Below are 23,046 nucleotides of genomic sequence, written 5' to 3'. Positions count from 1 at the left end.
GCAGGAGATACCCCATATCAGTATTGTTTGAGGAAATAACTCGATCAGATTGTTTGTCTAGAAAATTGCCTCTGTTGTCTGAGCTCAAACAAATCAATGCATGTCTACCTTGTCTGCTGCCTTTCTTAGTCAAGCTACATAACTGAAACAACAACTTACAGAAAATGTTTTGTAAAAAGATACTAGAAAACTCAGAATGGTTTGTAATTCACTTGTCAACAGTGATACTGGTTTAACTAAAGAAATAACTGATGTGGTGAAACCAAAGTTTTGTTGCTACAACTTCCTGTGCTGTGTAGAGTATTTCGTAATAAGTAGAAAAGGCAAAATTAATTCTTCATTTATTGTGATAGAACAGTTTTAGGTGGTGATGAATTACTGTAAAGCTGACCTCTTTGCTCACACACCTATTACCGTGAAGACAGAAAATCTTTCTTTGCAGACACACCGTATGTGTGAAGTCATCCAAAATGATACTAACATTCCCAATTTTTCTCCTTGTCTGAACTCTCAGACGAAGCTGTGCTGTGTCTCAAAGTAAAAAAGGAGCGAAGAGGCTGAAAACCCTTGTTTTGCACAATAGTGTTTCGGATGACACCTTAATTTTCACTTGGGCATATGTTGATAGTTAATAGTATAGTCACTAGCATTAAGGAATTGCTGGGTTTGGAAGATGTGACAGTTGATTTATGTGTTGAGTAGAAATACTTATCAAATCTAGCAGCTGCAATATTTCAAAATTATTTTCATTTTCTCCCTCTTCAAGTACAAGAACGCTGGTGTGATTGAACTGGAAGCCTGCGTGAAGGCAGTGAGAGTCCTTGCAATACAGAAAAGGAGCATGGAAGCCTCCGAGGTTCTTCAGAGTGCAGTTTATATCAACCTGCGTCAGGTCGGTGGGAAAGTCCAGACATTTTCCTCTTCTCGTCTGAGAGATTATACTGAAGTGTGAAAGTTACAGAGATGCAGGAGACTCCAGGGTATTTTCTGTATCACTCCCTCCGTTCTCACTAGGACTTGACTTGTGAGGATTTTGACATCTGTGAGTCTGGTTTAAGAGGTATTCAGAGTTCATCTGAAAACATGAGGACTTAGTTTGAGATGAAAGGCTATTGTTTTTTTTCCCTTGGGAAGAAAAAAATCCCCCTGTTGTTCTACTGTGATGTTGTACTAGGGGAAAAACAGCTGCAATGGTTTTTATTGTTTTCTTGATTGTATCTCACTCAATGAAACTGAGCCTGTTGTAAAGCAAGCTTAAGAGTCTGACTAGTGTTGTTAATCAATTGATTTTTTTGCTGTGCAGTGTGAAGTTTGGTTAGGCCAAATCAGAGAGGAATTCGGAGGAGAAAACGAGTGTTTGGAACTGTGACAAAAATGCTCGATACCACCACAAAACAAGAGTATCGCTTTGTCAGTGTCTCAAGCTTGGTGTCACTGGTTACAGAGAGACTGCTGTGATTGAAGGAATTCATAGAAAGAATTCATAAAACCTTGTTTGGTTTCTTTCATTTCTCCTTTTTTGCTCGTTACATGATGGTAAGACTCGCAGTTTAAATGTGCACCATTGAGCTTCTTAAGCCCCGATGGTGACAGCAAATTTGAGGGGAGTAGAATACGTATTAATTTGTGGAGAATCCTTTCTGGGGAGTCAATTTTCTAACCCATCATAAATAAGAAATTAATTGATAAGCTATCATAAAAAATCATCGGTTTTCTTGACGAGTACCGTAACTGCCATAATCCTTGCAGTGCTGAGGGCCTTCACTTTAATTCTGCAGTCTGTCCTTTGCTGGCAGCTCTCTAGCCTTTCATGTAAGCTGCTGTGGCAGTATTTTTTCGCTCATTTTTGCGCTGTTCTTGTGGTCTGCAAACTCCAGTATTGTTGTTGTGTTGTTTTTCTTGTGGAAGCAATTACTGTCGTCATGAGAATTGCCTGATCTCTTCCCTAGCATCACTGATGTGCAACTTTCACTTGATAAGATTTCGTGAATGGCAGAGAATCCAAGTAATTTAGTTTTCTGATAAGTATTACCTGAAAATACACACATAAAGCTGGGTAGATAGTACGCATGCAACATGTGGAGCCCACATTGCTGGAGGTTTTCAAGATACTACTGGACAGGGTGTTAGACGATCTTACCTAGGCTTCCTTTCCCGTGAAACAGTGGACCAGAGGGTCTTCTGAGGTCCCTTCCAACCTCGGCTGTTCCGTGATGATTGTGTGTTACTGAGATAACTATCATTTCCACAGCACAGAAGATCAAAATAGATGATGATGGAACTCAGTAGATGTGTTCTAGAAAAAAAAGATGTTAAGTTGGATACTATGGAGCATGATCATTTTTCTTCTCAACGATATTGGTATTAGCTGACTTTTAATTTTTTTTAAAAAAATCATTAATAGTTTGGATTGGATCGCTTCCACTGAGCCCTCCGCTGTACCTTATATCTAGCGATTGCTCGTTCGTTTCCTGATGTCAGCTATGTCTGCTATTATCATTACACCGCTGTAAAGTGCAGTATGTGGTTGCTTGAAAAAATACACAAACCAACTCCTTGGCGATATCGATTATTTGGCCACCAAGGCCCATGGCTGAGCTGTGAACCTGTATCCATTTCAGTCAAGGTGACATTTCTCTAGCTTGTAACTGCACGTGTCTACTATTTTGTAATTCTCTTGTGTGGAAGTGTTTCTAGAGGGCATTGTTATGAGAAAGATCAGTGAGAATCTGGGGAATGTATTTTCCATAGAGAGGGGTATGGTTGGGAATTATATTTAGAGCTCTTCAAGATTCACTGTATCTAGAACAGAAGCAGATCACATTTATATTTATAATTTGGACTGACTCAGAGGAGGAGTCATCCTGGGATAGGTTAGAGAAACAAACTGTAGGGACAGTGTTTTTCTCTTGGAGGTAGATAGGACATCAGCACTACCAGTATTCAGTAGCAGAAAAAGCACCTCACAGGGAAACCTGTGATAAACAGGAAAAGCAGTTTCTTTTCGTGTGTTCCATCTCCTACCCATTCTAGTAACATTATGTAATTGGTGTTTTCTGATTATAGGAGAGCTGCAGGGTAATAAGATTTATCTTTTCATCCAGTTATTAGGAACAAATTGTAACATCTAATTACAAAGAAAGTGAAATTATAGAATTTTAATGTAGTAAGGAATAATTAAAAATCACATCGAAGCCTTCTTCTTGAAAGCCTGTGTTAAAACAAGCCTGTGAAAAAACTGGCTAGGGTGCTTGGATAGTGAACTACAGCCTTTACAGGTGCAATTGCTAACTCGGTTTGTTATATGGGAAAAAAAAATTAAAAATTAAATGAAAATTAACCAGATGGAAAAGATTCTCCAGGCATCGGCTGTTTTGCAGCCACTTGCTAAGGTTTTATGAATTTTTAAGATCAGGAAAGGGGTTTGTGAATGCTGCACTGATAGCCTGCCCAATGCCTGCGACAGTCTTCCCAGACTTAATTACCTGCAGTATCTGTGTGGGTTTTTTCCTTTCTTTTATTTTTCTTTTTTATTTGGAATTCCTGTTAGTGCTGAGGGCAAACACAGTTCTACTAGTTTTGTGGTGATTGAAAAAACAACAAACCCAGTTTCCTGCAACTGCAGAAAATATCTGAGTAGCTTTGTGGACAGTCATTAAGCAAGAAGTTAGGTAGCAGCGTTAAAAACTTACTCAGGTATGGTAAGAACAAAACTTGCTGAGAATCCGTTGCCTCTCTGATGGTTGTGCAATTATTAGTGAGTGCTCCTGTCTGTCTAAATAGCATGACCCTGTCTTCTCATCTGAAAATTTTGGTTTCCATGGTGAACAATGTGTGAACATTGGCAGTATTATGTATTTGAGGAATAGCTTTTGATAGGATTTTTTTAAGCTTTACTAACTTTAGTAGGTGATCAGGTGCTCGTGCCCTTTTCAACTCCACTGCCGTATTTTTTTATTGTGTGAACTTTTAAAAAAATTAAGTACATGGAAAAAAGAGGTGAAAAAAGTGGTGGAGCAGCTTTTTTCTGCCAGATAAGCTGAATGCGACACCTTGTGTCCTTTCTGAATGACGCTGTTGAGGATTCTGATAATCTGGTTCAAAGTTGTTCCGTGCTTTCTCTTTGTGCCGTGTGTTCTTTTCAGCTGCATTGGTTCATGAAGGTCTTTAGCTTGGTACAATTTTCTTTTCAGCACTCTCTCTCTTTTACGGGTGGTATTTTTGCATTGGCCATTGTCTTGCATTGTCATTTCTGAAGGAAACAGTGACTTCAGCTTCAAAAGTTGTCTGGAACTTTCTAAAATGATTTGCTAGTCTATCCCTCTGTGTCTCTTCATATCCCGAAGTACTAAGATTTGAACTATCAGGTAAGGTCATGGTGCCTTCTGAAAACTCCAGGCTTCTTTGAGGTCTCATATCCCAATGTCCAAAAGAAGTGACTTTTGAAAACAGACTGGGTTTTTTTGGTAATTCTGTTAGGAATTAAGTGATTAAAAGATGTTCTGAAGCTTCTCTTACAAGCCCTAACTGTCTCTGTAAAAATTAACCAGCGTGGCTAGCATCATCTTTTGTTTTTCCAAAAGTATCTGAAGTTCAGCGCACAGAATCCACTGATTGATACTCCCAGTTTTGAAGAACGAGTTGCCGAAATGCTGTTTCTGTCCTTTAGCGTTATTTTGGTATGACGTTTGTCATTTTAAACGCCTTTGCCAATCACGTTAGCAGCTTTAGAACAGCGTCAAATACTTCACGTTGCCTTTGGTCGTGCATGTCAAATACTGTGCAGTAGGTGTCAGCACTGGCCCGCCTTCAGAACTCGAAATGGTTTGTTTCTGGGACATGCTCTTGAAGTAGTTGGTAGCTTAGAAAGTTTCTGCGGCAGTTTCTTCTTGGCACTCTGATTGCAAAGCAAGATTGGCGTGTAAAGCAGAGGCAAAGGAATGGTTACTTGGGCCAACCTATTGACCAGCTAAAGGAGTGAATATTGGCAGTTCCTCATCGAGTTTAAGCCTAAGGGGGCTTAACCTTTCACTAGATTCTTCCTCACTAGCTGGCAGTCCGTGTATAGTACCATGGAATGTGGTTTGCAGGAGGAGAGACATAAAAAGATTCAGATGGTAGTTTCTTTGCTTTCATAGCCTGAGATTTCAATTTTAATAGTTAGATTTAATCTTAAAGGGATGAAAATGTTTTAACTTGGTAAACCAGTAGATTTTTGAAGTGGTGTATTTTTGCATTCTTGTTATGCACGTGAATATTATGTTAAGTATCTTCCATAAAATATGGAGCCGTTTAGTTATTACTTACTGTTCTGACTATTTGCTTGTTAGTACTACTGACAAAGTTGTGGAGAACTCTGGTTTTGCTGCTTTTGTTAGCTGTTGAACTGGAAGCAAGTTTGTTTCCCTGGCAGAGGAAGCTGTTGTGACTGGCTACATGAAAAATCACCAGCCTTCTGCAGTGTTGGAGATGTGTCTGTCCCTCTTTTTGTTTTGTTTCTTTTTTTTTTTTTTTTTAAATATTCATATACATACTTTAAAATTCTGATTCAAACCCATTCTTTTCTCTTTTCTCATTAAATTTCAGCTTTCGGAAGAAGAGAAGATCCAGCGTTACAGCATTCTGTCTGAGCTGTATGAGCGTATTGGTTTCCACCGGAAGTCCGCTTTCTTCAAGCGCATCGCAGCAATGCAGTGCGCCGCTCCCAGCATCCCCGAGCCCGGCTGGAGAGCCTGCTACAAACTGCTTTTGGAAACGCTCCCTGGCTATAGCTTATCGCTGGATCCCAAAGATTTCAGCAAAGGTACGTGTCCCTGGGCAAGTATGGACTAACGTCCTGGCCTGACCTTCAGTAACTGAAGTCCTTGAGAAATTCCAAATTAAACCAAAATCATTCCCCCATCTGAAACTAACTGAGGCGAATGGAGCAGTTCTTTAATGCTGTACCCTCACTTTTTTGTAGTGTTGATTTCAATACGTTCAAGCTGCTGCAAGCCACTGATGAATGTTTGCAGCAAAGAATTACATTTTATTAGCTTCATTTCCACTGTTTCTTCCAAAACCACCTTGGTTTTGGTTATACACTTCTCAGTACAAAAATAATATTTTATTTTTGAGTGTTTTTTTCAGTTACAGTGTCTGCAACTTGTGTATCAAAAATCATATTTCGTTTGGTACGTAAAATCACAGAATCAGCTGGTTGGAAGAGACCTTTTAAGATCATTGTGTCCAACCATTCATGCTGCACTGCCAGGTCGCCACTAAACCATGTCCCTCAGCACCACACCCACACGGCTGTGAAACCCCTCCAGGGATGGGGACTCCACCACCTCCCTGGGCAGCCTGTCCCAATGCTGCACAACCCTCTCTGGAAAGAAGTTCTTCCTGATGTCTAATCCTAATCCAGATCTCCCCTGGCACAATGCTCTTTGGTTTTAAAATGAAAGATTCTTTTACACGTATTTTATGTATAGACACACATGCATACATTTAATTCTATCTGTATCTGTGGGGTCAAATCTGTCGCATTTTTCCACAAATTAGATCAGAGTGGTGTTATCTGCAAGACTGGCATTTGATTAAGACGTGCCAACAGTTTTTAGATGCTGTGTATCATTTGAATTACTATTTTTACTGAATCTATTAAAAACTAAAGGGAAAATAGTCCATAAGAACAGACACCAGATCTCGTAGCTGTTAAATACTGTGTTCAGTTTCTAAGTGATGTGCTGCTTGCTGCCCTTCCTTAGATGTAAGCCGTGTTTCAACGTTTTTATCAATGCTATCTAAAGCTGTATATAAAGTAATAATTTACAAAGTTGGTTTTAATATACTGTGCTGCATTTTTCCTCTAAAGGAAGAGACAGCTAATATGCTGTTTGGGAACTCTTTCGGAGTAGCCCTTTCCATGTTGCCCCCAAACTTGCTTTCTTTTGTACAGTAGCATTTTTGGGGACCATTCACCAGATGTTGTAGCTGCAGGAGAGGAGCAGCGTGTCATGGGCTGAGTGGGTATTGCTGGAAAGGAGGTGGAGTTCACCACTGCAAACTCTGAACTGGTTTAAAAGTGGATGAACAGCCGGAATATCCTCCCTTTTGTGAGAGTACGTTGGCTGTTGTTGGGATTCCAGGTGGTGTGAGTTCAGTTTGGTGGTGTAGTTGTTTCTCTGTGCCAGGTCAATTAGCCATTGGAATATCGGAGCGGTCTAGTCAATTCGGTCCCAGGATAATACAGGAAAAACTCAGCTGACCTGTCCACCAGGTGGTATTTTCCAAGCTCTCTTAGACCCATTGATGGAACAGGCACGTAGACAACCCACTGCACGTGTGGATGGCTGGTGTTTTTCTTTCGTTTTCATCTTACCTTTACATTCCACTGAAGTGCTCCGTCAGATTTTACCCCTAAAACGGCTGTTTCAGAGACGCATGGTAAGATCACTGTAAACTGAGAGAGCTACTTGGTAAGGGTGATATTTCACATATGAAAAACAATGAGACTCTTGTGTGCAAAATATAAGCTCTCAAGGTTTGGTTGCAGTAAATCTTTCTAGAAAGGTTTGCCAGGGGCTGAAGGGCAGGTTATGATTATCCATTATTATGGATTATCTGTTAGTTAAATTACTGCTCTTGCTTGCTACTAAAAGCAGGTTAAGTTTCATGAACGTGCACATTATGCTTTTGAAAGAAAAGTTACGTTAGCTATAAAATAGGGTTAATTGTTATATGATTGTTACCATAGATATCTTGCAAATGAGAAATAATTTATCGTGTGAAACTTAGTTTATAAAGACTGAAAATCAGGACATGTGCTTCGTGTCCTGTAGTTTTATTGATTTTAATGGGCTTGTAATGGCCAGGAGAGCATTCAGAGAGAGTATCTTGTGCTTGATTGTTAAGGAGAGTTAAGTAGTACTTGATTTGGAGAAAAATGAGGTTCCTGTATAAAATCCCATGTGAATTTCTTGCTCAGAGAATTTAAAAAATAAAGTAAAAGGTTTTGTTTATCATTCTGTTCTTACCTTACGGGAAGTTTTAATGTCATCTTCTGAATTCGAATGATAAATCTATTAGTCAACAACACATAAAACAAATAGTGTTCACATCTAGATATTCAAGCAAACTCAAAGATTCTGATTTTTCTTTCTTGACTACAAGATTTGGGTTTTGTATTTGTTCATTCCACTGGGTGCACTTTATAAGTGTGATTAAATTACTGGTTAGCAGGTAAAGAAAACCCAACCCGACTGGTTTGTGATGACTTCTCGCTTTAAAAAGTATGAAACGACTGTTTACTTGACAGGAACTCATAGAGGATGGGCTGCGGTACAGATGCGTTTGCTTCATGAGCTAGTATATGCTTCCAGAAGAATGGGCAATCCTGCTCTCTGCGTCCGGCATCTGTCTTTCCTCCTCCAGACCATGCTGGATTTTCTTTCTGATCAAGGTACGATTTTTCAAAGAGGTATTTGTGCTTCCATCCTACGGTAAAAAACCCGTTATTTTGTTTTGAAATATACTTGAAGTAATGGAGAGCACCGAAGCTAGGGAATTTTGTGTATACGTGAGGAAGCTTGTTGATGGTAATTAATCGCACATACACTGTTACTAGTTTTAAATATTAGTGTTCTGACTTTGACCTGTAGTATCTAAAATGGAACTTCCTTTAATGTTTTCTGTCTGTTTGACTGCCTCAAGCCTAATGCTCTATTTCCTCTGTAAATACTAAGAATAAGATCAGAGGGTTTAATTTGCATGTGGATTACAAAAAGTGTTCTTTAGGAGCACTACCAGCTTGCACAGGTGCTATTAGTGAAGAGATTGAGAGGGGTTGAGGTTGAAAAGTAAATTCAGAAGAGTGTACAGTGGTTCAGACTCGTTCTACCATGAGTTTTCTGATGAAACACTCATAGTGTGGATACAGAATTCATCTAACGGAGCAGGCACGATCCTTGTCTTTGTGTTTGAGACGTGAACTTGTAGAAGCTGAATGTAATGGAATTGAATGAAACAGTTTAACGAGGACAGTAGGCTTCAGTTGTTGCAAGTTTCTGTGGTTTCTTTCAAAATGTTTTTTTGATTCAGGATTAAAGTTCAGTGGAATGAATTAAATTTCCGTAGATGACAATGGAATGAATGTGTCTGTGGAGGATTTTCAGAAATGGTGATGAAGCTTGTGAGGACCCTTTTGCAGGGAGGGGCTGCGTAGCACTTAAAAAATCAACTGGAAGAATGGTGATGAAGCTTGTGAGGACCCTTTTGCGGGGGGGGCTGTGTAGCACTTAAAAAATCAACTGGAAAAGCAAAAACTGGCAACTGTTCAGTTTGTTTTATTTTCCCTAGGAAAAATATTTCAAACAGGAATGAGATTGAACTAGGCTGAAAGGTTTTAGAAGATGTTTTTGATCACTGTAAGTGAGGTAAAGAAATGCATTTTTTTCAGTTATTATTCCCTATCTATGATAAAGAGGATGGGAGTGAGATGGTGCAGCCTTTTTTCTCCTTTAGTTATGGCCAAACGCCTTTCCTTGGCGAGCTTTAGGTCTTTGCCTGCCAGTAAACTCCCTCTGTTTAGTGGCCCAAATCAGTACCAAAGGTTTGAAATCAGGAAAAAGGTTCGAAATCTTGGAGAAGCAACTTCAGTGTTTCTTGCCTTCAGACATTGTAGGTGTGAGTAAATCTTCCAGTTTCATAAAGCCTATGATAACTGTGGTGTTTGGTGTCTTTGAAAAAACAAAGGAAGTGTTCTCCAGTGTGCTTGAAAAGCAGCTTAATCTTCTCCTCCTCTCCTGAAAACATCCCCAAAAGAACTTGCTGTGGTGTTTGAAGTCTTTCACTGGTAGCGTCTTGCTCAGGCATGGTTAGTGGTGTTCCAGACTAGCCCGAGTGTAAGTGACAGTGCCAGAAATGTATTTCAGGCTTGTATTTTTTCTTTTGGCATTCTTCAGAGATTGATATTGTATGATGTTGTGCAAGGGTCCACCTAGTTTAGAGAATTACTTGAACTTTATAGTTGTTTTAAAAATATCAGAGTATTAGGAAAAAAAATAAACCCCTTCAACCTTGGATTGTAGTAAAGGACAAAAGCCAGATGATTTGAATGCATGGGTCTATGCTTACTATTTCAAGTCTGTGAACTGTTTCTCTTCTATTATGAACTTTTAAAAAGTGTTATAATTAGTATTCTTCTGAAACTTCCAGGATTTCTTATCCAATTAAAGGTTTAATTAAGAAACTGCAGTAATACAGCAGCGATGGAGTTCAAAAATGTTCAGATTTTATTATTTCTCTGTGCTGCGTGGAAAGTTGCCAAGTTCCCAGCGACGAAGAGGAGGAAAATTCACACTTCTTAAAACCAAGTTTTTACCTGAATGTGTTTCTTAATAAATCAAAGTTCATATTTTTAAAGTTTGTAATTGATAATATATGTTAAATCCTGTGCTAGCATTTAAAATGCGGGTAGTTTGAAGATCGTCTTTAAAAATAGAACAAGTAGAAGTGAAAACTCTAAGCTGGAAGTTACCAGCTACACATTCGGCACTGGAACTTGCTCTTCTAATAGAACCCTTATTGTCTCAGGGTGAGCTGCCTCTGCACAGAAAAGGAGTGTTCTCTCATTCTAGTTTGTTAATCTAATTCTGTTCATTTACTACTTCAGTTGAAGCTGAGATAACAGGACCTGAGAAAACAGAAAACAAGGATTTCTTTTCCACTTCAAGTAGAAGCTCGCAGGACGAGGTTTGGTAGTTCTCATGAAAGATCTATCAATTAGAAGCTCTTGCTTCTATTCACGGATACAAATGCATAGTCAAAACTGGTTTGTGTTTAATACAACATTTTCTTACATTTTAATTGAATTACACTCTAATTATTTTAAAATACACCATTTGTCTGAGTTTACTTGAAATACAATTTCCAACCATGCAGCCTGGCAAATCTGAATAAAAAGTATTATCAAGAAAATGGGAGACGTCAGTCACTATTCTAACAACACGGAAGCTCAGAGGCCGGTTAAAAATTAAGCTATTTAGTTACATAAACGTGTAAAATGCGCTCTTCTCCCCACCAAAAAGAGGTACTCAATTCTGCATAAAAACTCTCTAATCTCAAGCCTTTATGTTTTAATGTTACAGGCCCTTGAGAATCGCTTTCTCTAAATAAGAATTAAAATGCACAATTGCAAAGTTGCTTGGAATTACATCTATCTCTTTTGCATGAGGCTTTTTGAAACATAACACTGTGTGTACGGCTCAGACTGAACTTGGTCTGTTGAGGTCAGATACTTAAACGCCCAGTATTTTGCTGTGGCTCTGTATTGGCAGTATCCATGCTACTTAAAAGGACTGTGGTTTGTATCGTGTGCAAGTGATTCTGAGTTAGCTCATCTCTTAGGGCCCGTCTAAACACGGAGCTACTTGGAAGCCACTAATACCAAAACGTGACTGTCCTCTCGAACTGCTTACAGAGAGCGCGGCCGTCGCTCCTGCAAGCTCGCGTCCTTTCAGACATTCAGTACGTTTCCAACCGTCGTGCCTGCTGTTTTGCTTGTGGTGGCAAGGATCTCAGTGCACTGAGGTGACCTTTTCTCGCCATTCACGGTACGGGATGAAAGCAGAAATGCTTCATTCCTTTCTTCTCAGGGTGAGCTCAGTTCATTAAAGATCCTCAGTGTTGGTGTATTTTTCTAGCAGAAATTAGAACTATGAAAATATGCTACTCTCTCTGAGAAACTTAGCAGCTGAAACCCAGCTGCAGTACTATCGTGTGGAAAATTGTATCTCTGCTAGCCTTGTTTTATTAACTCTAACCAAAACACTAACCACGTGGGGACTAACCCCTTTTATCCAATTATAGTGCCTTAAGAGATGCATGCTGCCTGTGTAACAGAGACACTGTCCAATCACTGTGTAGCTAGTCGAGTGAAGAAGAGTCTATAAATTGGGATGTACTGTAAACAATAAACGGGTCTCACTACACACCATATTGGCGTTTGAGCGATTCGTCCCGGCTCCAGCGAGAAAGAGCCTGCCGTGGGTCGCGACATTCAGAGCTTGTCTATTTTATTATTCAGGAAATAATGTACACTTTTCAGTGCTTCTCACTATAGCTCTGCCACTACGATTTTCTTCTCGTGAGATTGTTGTGGTTTAGTTCTTTTCAGCCTTCTAGTGAGGTGACAGGCTTCACATCTGAGATCCCTACTGCTCATTCTGTTGTGTACTTAATTAAACCACGGACTCTATGATAGTTCTGCCTTGCATTAAACATGCAGAAGTCATTTTTCATCTGTGGACTGGTGTTCTGGATGTCTATTCTTGAGGTGAGTGATAGCAGGTGATGGAGGGAACAATATCTAGAAGTTCTTCCTGAAAAGTCCTAGGGTGCCTTCCTGTCATTCCTGTGCATAGTTGATTCTTCTGTCGTTGGACACCACCAAGGGTGGTTAGTTGCAGCTGTGTTCTCTGTTACCAGACTTCAGGACAGAGGTTGGTTCCTGAAGCAGTTTGGTAGGGGGTTGAGATTGTGGAGGCTAAAAAGAAGGCTCGTGTTGGTTTTTTTACACTGATTCTACCTGTTGGTTCTGGGTAGTCAGCAGGTAACAAGACAAATGATGATGTTCCATGATTTTTCTTCTCTCCGTCATAGTTACTGATTTTTGGATACAGCCTACATGATTGTCTGAGCTCTCATGGAACCCTTTAAGGGCTTCTCTAGCCAGGTGGATCGTCAGCACAGGTACTATTACAGCATTAGAATGGCCTCTGGTCACTCAGTGTCTGTTCTCTTGCTGTTACCATTCCCTAGATTAACAAAAATACTCTCTTTTAGTTGCAGAACCATGGTAGCTAACAATCTGGAGGATGACCACATGGCTTCTCATGCATGTACGCGTTTACCTTTCAACACCAGAAAGACAGACAACAGTGGATATTGTATAATTCAGATGTTGTGGATATTGTATGACTCCGTGATAACCTTTAGTATTTTCGATAGCAGCAGTGACCAAAAATAAGTAGGTCGAGTTCCACAGCCAAGACCACAAAATGTCTGGCAGCTTGGCAGATAAGATTCATTTGGTGTTCCAGTTTTACTGATGTTGTTATCAGCATACATTTCTGTGCTCACTGAGGATAAGATTTTGAACTATTCTAGCTTATTTATCTTTCTATTGATGTCATAAAGAATTTTGTTATAACCCTAGCAAACAAAAAATGATATCCTGGGCTTCGTAATAAATCTGCTTTGATGGAGGCATGCTTTCCCCAGAGCGGATACTCGTTCATCACCCTGGTCAGAGTCATTGATTCTGCTGAAAGACGAGAAATCTTTAGTGAGAGACTTAACTTCTTCTGATGCTTCTCTTCAACGAGAGGACGGACGAGGTCCTGCATGTGATGAAGGACTTTGAGGTTTCCTTACTGAAACTGGATGTTTTATCTTCAGAAGCAAACCCTATCCAGAGTTCATCAGCCCGCATTAGGAGGGATTTCTGCATGTGAATTCTGATTTTCAGTGTGCCTACTTTATATATCCCCAACACAGGCTTTGCCCAGGAAATACTGAGGAGGGGCCGAGATCATTAGTTGGTTAAGAGTTGTCTTTGTTGGTTTATCTCAGACCGTGACTGCATGCCATGGCTGCACTTGGTCAATGGAATGAAAAAACCATGGCTCTCGGTGGGTTTTTGTTCCTTTCAAAGTTCCTGAGTTGAATTTTCAGAAATATCCCTAGTTGTCCAGCTCCGTGGTGGGGTTCGGTACCTTTGATCTCCATGGTGGCAGGATTCTGTCCCTGCTGCAGTACTGGCTATTACTTGGCACTTCAAAACCGTGTGACATGTTGATCCATGCCATGCAAACCTTAGAGGTGAGATTAGCTCCAGGCTGTTTTCTCATGAAAACAATTTCACCTTCCAGAAGTTGCTTACTCTGTGCTGAGATCATCCTCCCTGATGAAGAATTTCTGCCGAAGTTTATGGTGAATGCTATTTCAGACCCCTCATGCTCTAGATCAGCTGTGATGGACTTGTCAGTGTTGGCTGGGCAGATGACTTTGAGTTGCTGGTAGTTGGAGGACCAGGGACTGCATGCCAAAAACGTGAGATGGCTTTCAGAACTCCTTTCAAGTCTCTGTGCTCAGGTGATGCTGGACGTGTCAACTGCTGGGGTGAGGTCTGTGCCTTGCACAAAGAAGCGGTGAGCTTGATGTAAGAAACAAGGTGTGAGGATTTTTTTTATATCTTTAGAAATTATGTTTAAGCCTGGCCTGATCGTAATTTGATGATGTCAGACGTGGCGTCTGACAACTCCTAAAATACGCCTTTCTATCTCACAGCTTGAAGGAGGAAACCATGCAGTATTTTAGAGACAATTTTATTTATAGAGCAGGTTGCATATGCATTCACTTGGTGATATTTAAATTTCAAATTGCCATGTAAAAATGTAGGAAATGAGCAAGAATATTAAACTGGGCTCGTAAAAACTGACAGCTAGTCCAAAAGTGAATGTGTAGATGCCCTTAAGTGTAATCCTTCTGCCAGGCCTAAATTGGCAGCAGCAAAGACCACACTCAATTTCTGAGATCTTTACTTAAAACATTGTCTTGATCTTCCACCCATCTCCTGGGAAGATGAAATCAAGCTGCATGGGTACCTGGTGAGTTATACTTCCCCCCACAGGTCTGACTACATGGCATTTCACTGGAGAAAGGGATAAGAATATCCTATAAGCCCCTAAATCACTGCTGCTACTCTAGAGTGTGGAATAATTTAAAACCACCACTTGATTTGAGGGAACGCCGGAACCACTCGTTACTGTGTGTTCACCGAGCTGTGTCCTGTTGTCTTGTCTTGTGATGACTTCCTCATTTTTCCCTGTTTGGACTGCTGTAGCATTTATTTGAATTTGAGCTGGTTGCTCGCCACCTCTGCCATTTCTCCTGCCTATTCTCATAGTGCTCCTCCTCTTTTTTCCCTCCTGTTCTTCATAATTAGGTCACAAGAAAGATAAATATTAGAAATAAAATATAGGAGAAACATTATGACTGCCTGATTTTAAAATAAACAAACCACCTCGACAGTAGTGTTAAACTTTGAAAAGAGGAGTTATATAAAGGTAAACAAGCTATTGGGAAGAAGAAAGGAGTGGTATGTGTGCAGGTAGCATGGAGACTGCTTGAAGATGTCACAGTAGATTCTCAGTAAGCATATTCTCCTTCTCCATTAAAATAATTCAAAAAATAATGAGAAATCAAGGGTAGTTAAAGAGCAAAACAAATGCACTTGGGGGAGAAAAAGGAGGTTTACTGTGTCAAACTGGTTGTTGTGTCCAAACGCAGAAAGTAGAAGGGAATAAATAAAGTGAGGGAGGGAGGAACATAAACCTGGAAAAGCTTTTGAGATGTAACTTGCCTGATCCGTGAAAGCTAATAACTTCTCCAGACATACTTGAAGTAGGAAACCTGCTAGAACTGAAACATAGTTGAGATATAAAGAGACACTCAGGGAAGATTGAGCTCTATCAGAAAATTTTGTTCAAGGTTTTCTTTTCAGAAGGGAAAGCTTGAAGGCTTGATTCTTCCTCTACAGAGAATAATTCTGTGGAATTCTTTCAAAGTGTAATTAGAAATGGTTCGTGGTGGGGAGTGATCTGCACTGTAAAATGAGAAGTAATAAATTTCAGGTACCAGGTAAGGTTCAAAGATGCTGAAAGAATTTTAAAATTAAATAGTGAACTACTAGCAGTTGCAGTTAATGGGTTTCTGAAACTGTCTTCAATCTCATTTTAAAATGATAAATGGCAAATGCATCGCTGCATTTTTTTAATAGTTCAGGGAGAGATGGAAGCTCTTCTAACTGAAGTGGGTCTGTCTTCGGTGTAGGTATCTGCCTCCTAATAAGGTAAACCAAAGTCCATCCTTTGAACCCTTCTGGAGTTCAAAGGTACCTGTACTGGGTAAAGTATAGGAAATTATAGTAAATAATAGTAGGTGTGTGGGTAGCTGTGATCTAATGGGAAGGAGTTGGAACATCCTTGAAGCATGGCTTCTTCCCGAGGAATGATGGAGCATTTAAAAGAGAGCAATTTGCTTAATACAGAGCTCCTGAATTAAAAAACAACCCTTTTGGTACATTGATGAATTAATGATTAGAAGAGGTAGAAGAAGCAATTAAGTGAATGAGATTATGGTGTTGAGGGAAGAAATTACTAGTCATGTGTGGCTTTTGCTTTTCAAACCACTTGTAAGCTATTGGGAAACTGGCAAAAATAGCTCAGCGACAAATTATAGTATTGACAAGGTCAGTTAGTAGAGTTTCTAGCGTAGACTTGATTGCGATACCATTTCTCGAGAGTGGAGAGTAAGAGATCCTGTGCTGGAAACCTTCTCTGGGAGGGTCTGCTTGTGCTGAGCATCCCAAGTAATCCCCTGAAGTGTGTGATGAAGACACCGACCGCTTCGCTCTGTAGCATCTCTCCTTTTGTGCTGCCGTACTTGATAAGAGATGTAGGATATCAGCACTTCACAATGTTGTGTAGCCGCAAGGAGCGTTACTCCTGAACGCTGCATTTAAATTAGGACAGCGGGATCCTCTATAGTGTGTAAATTAGTTCTTAGAAAAGTAAGAGTTAGTGATTTCAAGGGCTGAAAAGAATGAAGCTTCAATCAGGCTGAAGAGAGAATATAATGCAAATTAAAACTTGATGTATGCTTCTGAGTTGAAGTGAGGTTTATTAACTGACTCTAATGGACCAGTTTTAATGCACTGCACTGTTATTTTAGTTGACAAAGTACCTGCAAGTTGTTTTTGCCTAACTGATAGATGTTTCAAAAGGGGCCTAGTTTGGTTGGTCTCATAATACTAGAATTAACTGCTTTCAGGATGGAGGCTGAAATCTGCAATATCATTACCAGGGAATATTTATAGCAGCACGGTAGGTTCTTAGCCTTTAATTGGAAATCTTTTTACAGCTTCAGCATAGTGCCATGTCTTATCTCTGAATGTGTATATATTTGAAAAAGAGTATGTGCGTGGATATATATATCAAAATAAATGTAATTGAACGGACTTGTCACCTTGTGTGTGTTTGATGTACAGCAGTGGCACTACATGGTGTAAGAATGAATATATTAAAAAGAGATTGAACCTAACTGCTTTCTGCCCTATCGTAGCGTGACTGTACATGAAGTAGGAGTGAGCTTCTTAGAAGCCACTGAACTGTCCTCGTTCACCATCGTACCATGAGTTTTGCTGTTTTTCATCTAGTTCGGTGTTTTCTTCAGTTGTGTAGTATAAAGCTTCAGCTCTGCTATATGTTCCTGTTCCTGGAAACTGTTTATCTGCAACACTTTTTCCTGCTTTTTTTTAAAACCCCTTTTAAAAAATTCAAAATGGTAGCAGCAGGATAAAACCCTCTGGGCTTGTTTTGTTCTTTTGAAATCTCTCTCTGGAGTCGGTGTCTTCTAGAGACAAGCTGGCTTATTAAATAACTTCACACAAACCTCTTTATTAAGAAGGTGTAATTTATTTTCCTGAAAAAAATGTGTCTTTTAGGCTATGTAGAAAGTGAAGGTTGCTAAGAGGAAAACCACAAGACCTATTCACGTTTATCTGTTTCAAATAATGATCTGCTTATCCTCGTGGTCCTTGAGTAACTCTAGTTCACATCCTAATTAAGTGATTTTATTTTTTCTAAAGTGGAATAAATAACTAGCAACAGTGGTAGAAGATCTAAATTCTTTTGCGTAGCACAAAATGCGAAGACCAGCAGTTTAAATCTGTGGCAGTTTTTAGTGCACTGTGACTAAAGCGCAGACTGATCCTTTGTTTAGTCTTGGTGTTGATGAGGTCCAGCCAATGCCCAGGTGGAAGAGAAGATCAATCATAACAATAAACTGGTGCAATTCTTTATGGCCGAAGTTTCCTATTAATTTGTTTAAAGTCATTCTTGAACAAAATGAAGTTTCAGAGCTTTGGCTCAAAATCCCAGTCTTCACCTCTGATGTTTGAAGAAGCCTGATTTGATTAATTAAGGGAAAAGATACAAGTGTTCAAGAGAAGACAAGTTGTGAAGTTTTTGTTCCAGAAAAAAAGATTACTTTGGGGAAGATGTGCTTAAACTGGCGATGCAAAGACACGCAGGATTTGTGCTGTGTTTTTAAGAGCCAATATTTTTGTCCTGAAGGAAGCTATTTTAGGAGGCATTATATTACTGAAATTCAGATAAATTTTATATCATACTTAAGTCTCAATCCTGCTCTCTTTAGCCTAAGTCCAAACGAAGGTGCTGGAATGAAAAGCAGCACTTTATATGTAAAGAAATACCCTTGTTCAAAACAGTATCATCCACGTGTGATATCGAGCAAGTGTTTTCTCAAGAGGATGGAGAAGTGCAATTATAGGTTAGTGCAGAGAGCTGACATGTTTTCATTGTAAATTTTCAGACGGCTGTCTAGAGTTTTAAACTTAACTGTCCTTTTCTCGACAGGAATCTCTTCTCTCTGTATCACTAGTGAACTTTGATTCACGATAAATGGCCAAATCCCTCTGTCTTTGCGTAACAGTGTGTTGGGAAGAATGTCCCTCAGGAATGAGCCTGTTGTTCTTGCCATCTTCTGTCCGTGTGCTTCTTCCACCCCAAATACCAGCTCAGCTGTGTTTAACAGTTAGGCCATTGCATCCGGCAGGTTTTACAAAGCCTGCTGTGCTCAGAAGCAGCTTTGCAGTGGTCTTGAACTTTTTTTATTGTTATGGAAGTTATCTATGCATAACTTGCTCCTCTTTATGTTAAGGTAGGTCTTCTGGTATTTCTTAACCTGAGAAAATCATTACTACGCAATCAATATGTGAACCACTGAACAGTATGTAGTAGTCAAGGTATACAGGCATCCGAAGTTCTCAGATACGGTACAGAACCAGGTACTGAAATTTTAATGGCACGTTTCTGAACTCTGACTTCAGCTACGGCAATTTTTCATGAGATTTTATCTAAAAATATTTTTGTGCTAGCTGTGAATTTCAAGCTGGCTGTGACTTAGTGTGTACACCTTATATATAACTATTAAAAATACCATAATAGAACACTATGGAGTATTTAATCTCTTCCCATTCTCTCTGTGATGGTCATCTTAAAGCATTCTATTAAAGAATTCTAACACAGACATAACTCTTCTTTTTGTCTATGCTGAAAAAAATTCTCCCTGCCACCCCCACCCAAAAGTTAGTAATAAAGATGATAATTCCTTTTTCAAAATGAGCTGTTACACAATAAATAACTGAATCCTTTTGCTCCCATTCTCTTCTTTGTATGGATGGAACCACTTCCTTTGATATTACTCTTGCTCATGTGTTCATGAAAGTGGGTCTAGGCCTGTATGTAGCATAGATTAATTATTTTCTTGCTGTTCCTGCTCTTTTCCATGTCAATCTGTGAATTTTATTAGTCTTAGTCTCCACGGTATTTGTTCAGAGATCTATTTTCCTGATTTCTCAAAGAAAGGGGTTCATATAACATGGTGTTTGTCAGGTGCCATTCTGGTTTTCCCATAGGAATAGCTTGAGTGCATTGACCAGTCATGGTGTGGAGAACAGATCGGAGATGTTAATTTTGTACCAGATTCATGACAGTTCGTTATACGTAGAAAAGGTAGATGCTACCAGTGCCCTGAGGAGGCAAAGGAAAAAAGAATGTTAATTCTTGCTCGCTTTGGTCATTTTGTCATCCCGTTGGCCATCACGTGCTTCCTGTCTACCTGAAACGTAGCTGTTCGAGGCAGTGTAAAGTCATAGGTAAGTGCTGAGATTTATTGCAGGAGAGAACATTGGAATGAAACCCCAGCATTCCTTGGGTTGCTTTCAAAGCAGCTTGTTCAGGTATCAGATCTCTGAGCAGTTTGAAGTTGTGTTTACTTGCTCCATGTATTTTTCAGAAAAATATTAGAGATGCTGTTTGTTTACTTAAACTGTAGAAAATGCTGTCATCTAACATCTATCAGATTTAATGTAATGGAAAACCAGGTGGTGCTTGCCTGCAAATGAGAGGAGACCTGCTCTGTTCTGCTGAATTAAGCAACTGAAAAACTGAATTAGTGCATCGATCATGTGAGTCTTGCTAAGGCACTTTTCTTTCAGCGTTTGCGTGCTTGGGGCAGTGAACAGGGATGCCCTGGGTGTGCTATCGGTTGTTGCTGCCCATCTGCATCTTTCTGAAACTAGAGCTGGCTGCCTCAAAGGTCAGGAAGGCCTTTGCGTGTGTGCTGTGATCTAGTGATTAACTTTATGGTAAAAAGCTTGTAGCAGTTACTCAGTTTCTACTTCAGCTTTTCTGAGGCTCTTAACGTATTTCACGGCCTTTCTGAAATTCTTTTTTGTTTTAAAGAACACACTGGCTTGATGGCAGGGTGATGCTGAAGATCCCCCTTGCAGCAGGTGCTGACTTTTTTTTTTTTTCTTCTCTAGTTGTAAGAGGGCTCAACAAGAAATTTTTTTGCGTGAAGAAAATTTCTACGATTCTGGATGAAGATTCAAGGGAGAAGGAAAAGCTTATCCAGCACAAAGAACCTTGGGTGCTAGGTTTTGTTATTAAAATGTCGATTCTGGATTTATCACCAGGTAGAAACTGAGGTCAGAAGGCTGCTTGTTTCCTGACTTCCTTTTTCAATATTTTAGCAAGTTGCATAAGGAAACAAAGTTGTTTGTCTTGCAGCATAACTGGCAGGTCAGATGTAAGGCGCTCCCTTTCTTCGTTCCCCCTTGCTGTAGGTTGTTCTGCAAGGGTCACAATGACTTGATGTAAGTGAGATCGACCCATTGTTTGCTGTAGAACAGATGTTGCATTTGTTAGTATTTGACTTAGTTTTTAATGGGTAGTGACTGAGACCAAGCGCAGGTGTTTTACATTTCTTCACATAGTACACGGCTCAAACGTGCAGTTACAGCAGTTGTGTTCTCGTTTTCTCTATTGTCCGTCAAGGCACGAAATGCTGTTTGTGTGATACTGTAAAGTCACAGTTACTGACGTGCTTAAAAATCTTAGTCTATAACTGACCTTCTTTCCTGTCCAGGTCTGATTTTAAATGGCTCCATTATTGTGTAATATTGCTTCACATTACTGTGAAACAAGCCGAAAGACCTTTTTTCCACAGTTGGTAGCTCTCGGTCACAAATGGTTTCTAACTGTGCCACTGAAGCTTTCAGGTTTTTGTGTTCTCGTATTAGAAGGTTTGAAGAAGCTTTGGGATAAAACCTAAGTTCGTTGTGTTGACATGAAGTAGTTAGGCAAAAAATTACCGAGAATACTGGTGGCCCTGCAGAATTTTCAGTTTTGGAAGCGGTTGTCAGAAATGAGGCTTTGTTCAGCTTGGTTTGGTTGCAGCCGTTCTTTGATCTTGACCTTTCAGTGAGTCTGGAGAGAAACTGGAAGAAAAAAAATTATGAATGTAATTCTTCCAGATGAGAGAATAACCCATCATTTCTCACTCAGTGAGTTTCTGTAATACCTTCACAGGAGTCTCCTGGAGTGTTTCCAGCTTCAGTGCGCACTTTTAAAGTGAGGTGAATTCACAGGTCAAAAGATCAAGTGGTGATTGCTTCCCTGCTGAGCTGTACAAGTGTGAAGACACCAGGGGGGTAAAGATGGCCAAGAGCAGATGTTTTCCGTCTCCCCTTTGGAAAGAGGAAGATAAGTGCTGATGATAACTGTTTCAGTCACAGATAGTTTTCTAAACTCTGGGTCAGGAGGCTTAGTAGCTAAGTCAGTCCTCCCAGGAGGTTTGTGCAGTTTCTGATGGTGTCAAAATATGATGCTAGCCAGCCAGATGCCTGGAGAATTCAGAGCTGTTTGAAAAATCAGTCTGTAGTGGGTTTTTGGCAACTAGCGGAGAAATTTGTATCGTTCATTCACAGGCAGGAGAAGTGCTTGGTGAAGGGAGAAAGGCTTTCGGAAGCGGCTCTCAGGCAACATCATGCAGCTCTTGCTCTTTGGCATCATGAATGCTTCTCGACGTGTCCTGCTGATGTAGATTTCTTCAGCGTCTCAGCTGAGATGTGGTGCTAAGTAAAAAGTAACAGAGCTGCTGGCTTGGCAGCAGCATGTTTTACGCTGCATTTCATGCAATATCAGCGTAGCAAAATGTCTTGGTTTAGCCTTGTCTTGGTGGAAAGCGTGCTGAGCTTCTACTGTGAAATAAAAATGCAGCTCTAAAATCTATGAACAAATTCTTTTTGTAAGTGACAGCATGCTTTATTGGAGCACAGTAATTGACAGTGTTTCCACTAGGAAATGAAAGCCAGTTCTTCAGATTGATAGACCTCCAGTTTCAAGTGGAATTAAGCACTTACTGTAGCATTGTCTCCATCATTCTTGGTAGCTCCGATGCTTTCCATTTCCATCCACTACGTGTCCTTGCTCACATAACGTGGCAAATAGCAACCTGAATGCTGTAGCCTGAAATTTTTATGAAACTCACAGAATGGTTTGGGTTGGGGGGAACCATAAAGACCATCCAGTTCCAACCCCCTGCCACGAGCAGGGACACCTTTCACTAGACCAGGTGGCTCAAAGCCCTGTCCAGCCTGGCCTTGAACACCTCCAGGGATGGGGCATCCACAACTTCTCTGGGGAACTGGGGCCAGTGTCCCACCACCTTCACAGTGAAGAATTTCTCCTGTACATCTGATCTAAATTTTGCCTCTTTCAGTTACCCAAAAATACTCAGTCTTGAACCACCATAGCTCCTGGCTGTCCTGTGCTGGTCTGAGTGTATGTGTTTTATTAACATGTTTTTGGGAACACTTCCTGCCCACAGTTAAAACGTGAGTGGCTTAAGAGACAGTTCAGTGAACCGTGGACGGAAGCAAGGCAATTTGTCAGTTATATGGCATTAACTTAGTAGAGAAGGTGATTACAGTCAGTGTTTATTTGCTCTGAAAGAGTCTGTTCTCGTGGCCTCAGAAGCTTACAAACTAAGCTGGATTGATGTGGGCAGCAGGACTATCAGTAGGCGGCGGTGCTTTTTGAGAGCCAAGCTGGTGGTACGGGCGACAGACGTGCT

At 40.1% G+C, this 23,046-nt stretch overlaps 1 protein-coding gene across 1 annotated transcript in view; it reads left to right on the top strand.

Moving 5' to 3' along the window:
* TRAPPC9 (trafficking protein particle complex 9) overlaps nt 1-23,046 on the top strand; it is a gene marked incomplete at both ends in the record, with an annotated part of 201,795 nt that overhangs the window by 7,281 nt on the left and 171,468 nt on the right. The window contains 3 exons of the mRNA XM_010132754.1: nt 767-892; nt 5,587-5,803; nt 8,300-8,443. Coding sequence (XP_010131056.1) covers nt 767-892; nt 5,587-5,803; nt 8,300-8,443 — 487 coding nt within the window. The remainder of the gene's footprint in view (nt 1-766; nt 893-5,586; nt 5,804-8,299; nt 8,444-23,046) is intronic.

Source organism: Buceros rhinoceros, unplaced genomic scaffold, assembly GCF_000710305.1.
Source record: "Buceros rhinoceros silvestris isolate BGI_N320 unplaced genomic scaffold, ASM71030v1 scaffold1443, whole genome shotgun sequence".
In the NCBI taxonomy this organism is placed as follows: Eukaryota; Metazoa; Chordata; class Aves; order Bucerotiformes; family Bucerotidae; genus Buceros; species Buceros rhinoceros.
Note: the sequence above shows the minus strand (reverse complement) of the source record. Positions and strands in the feature narration are given on the sequence as shown.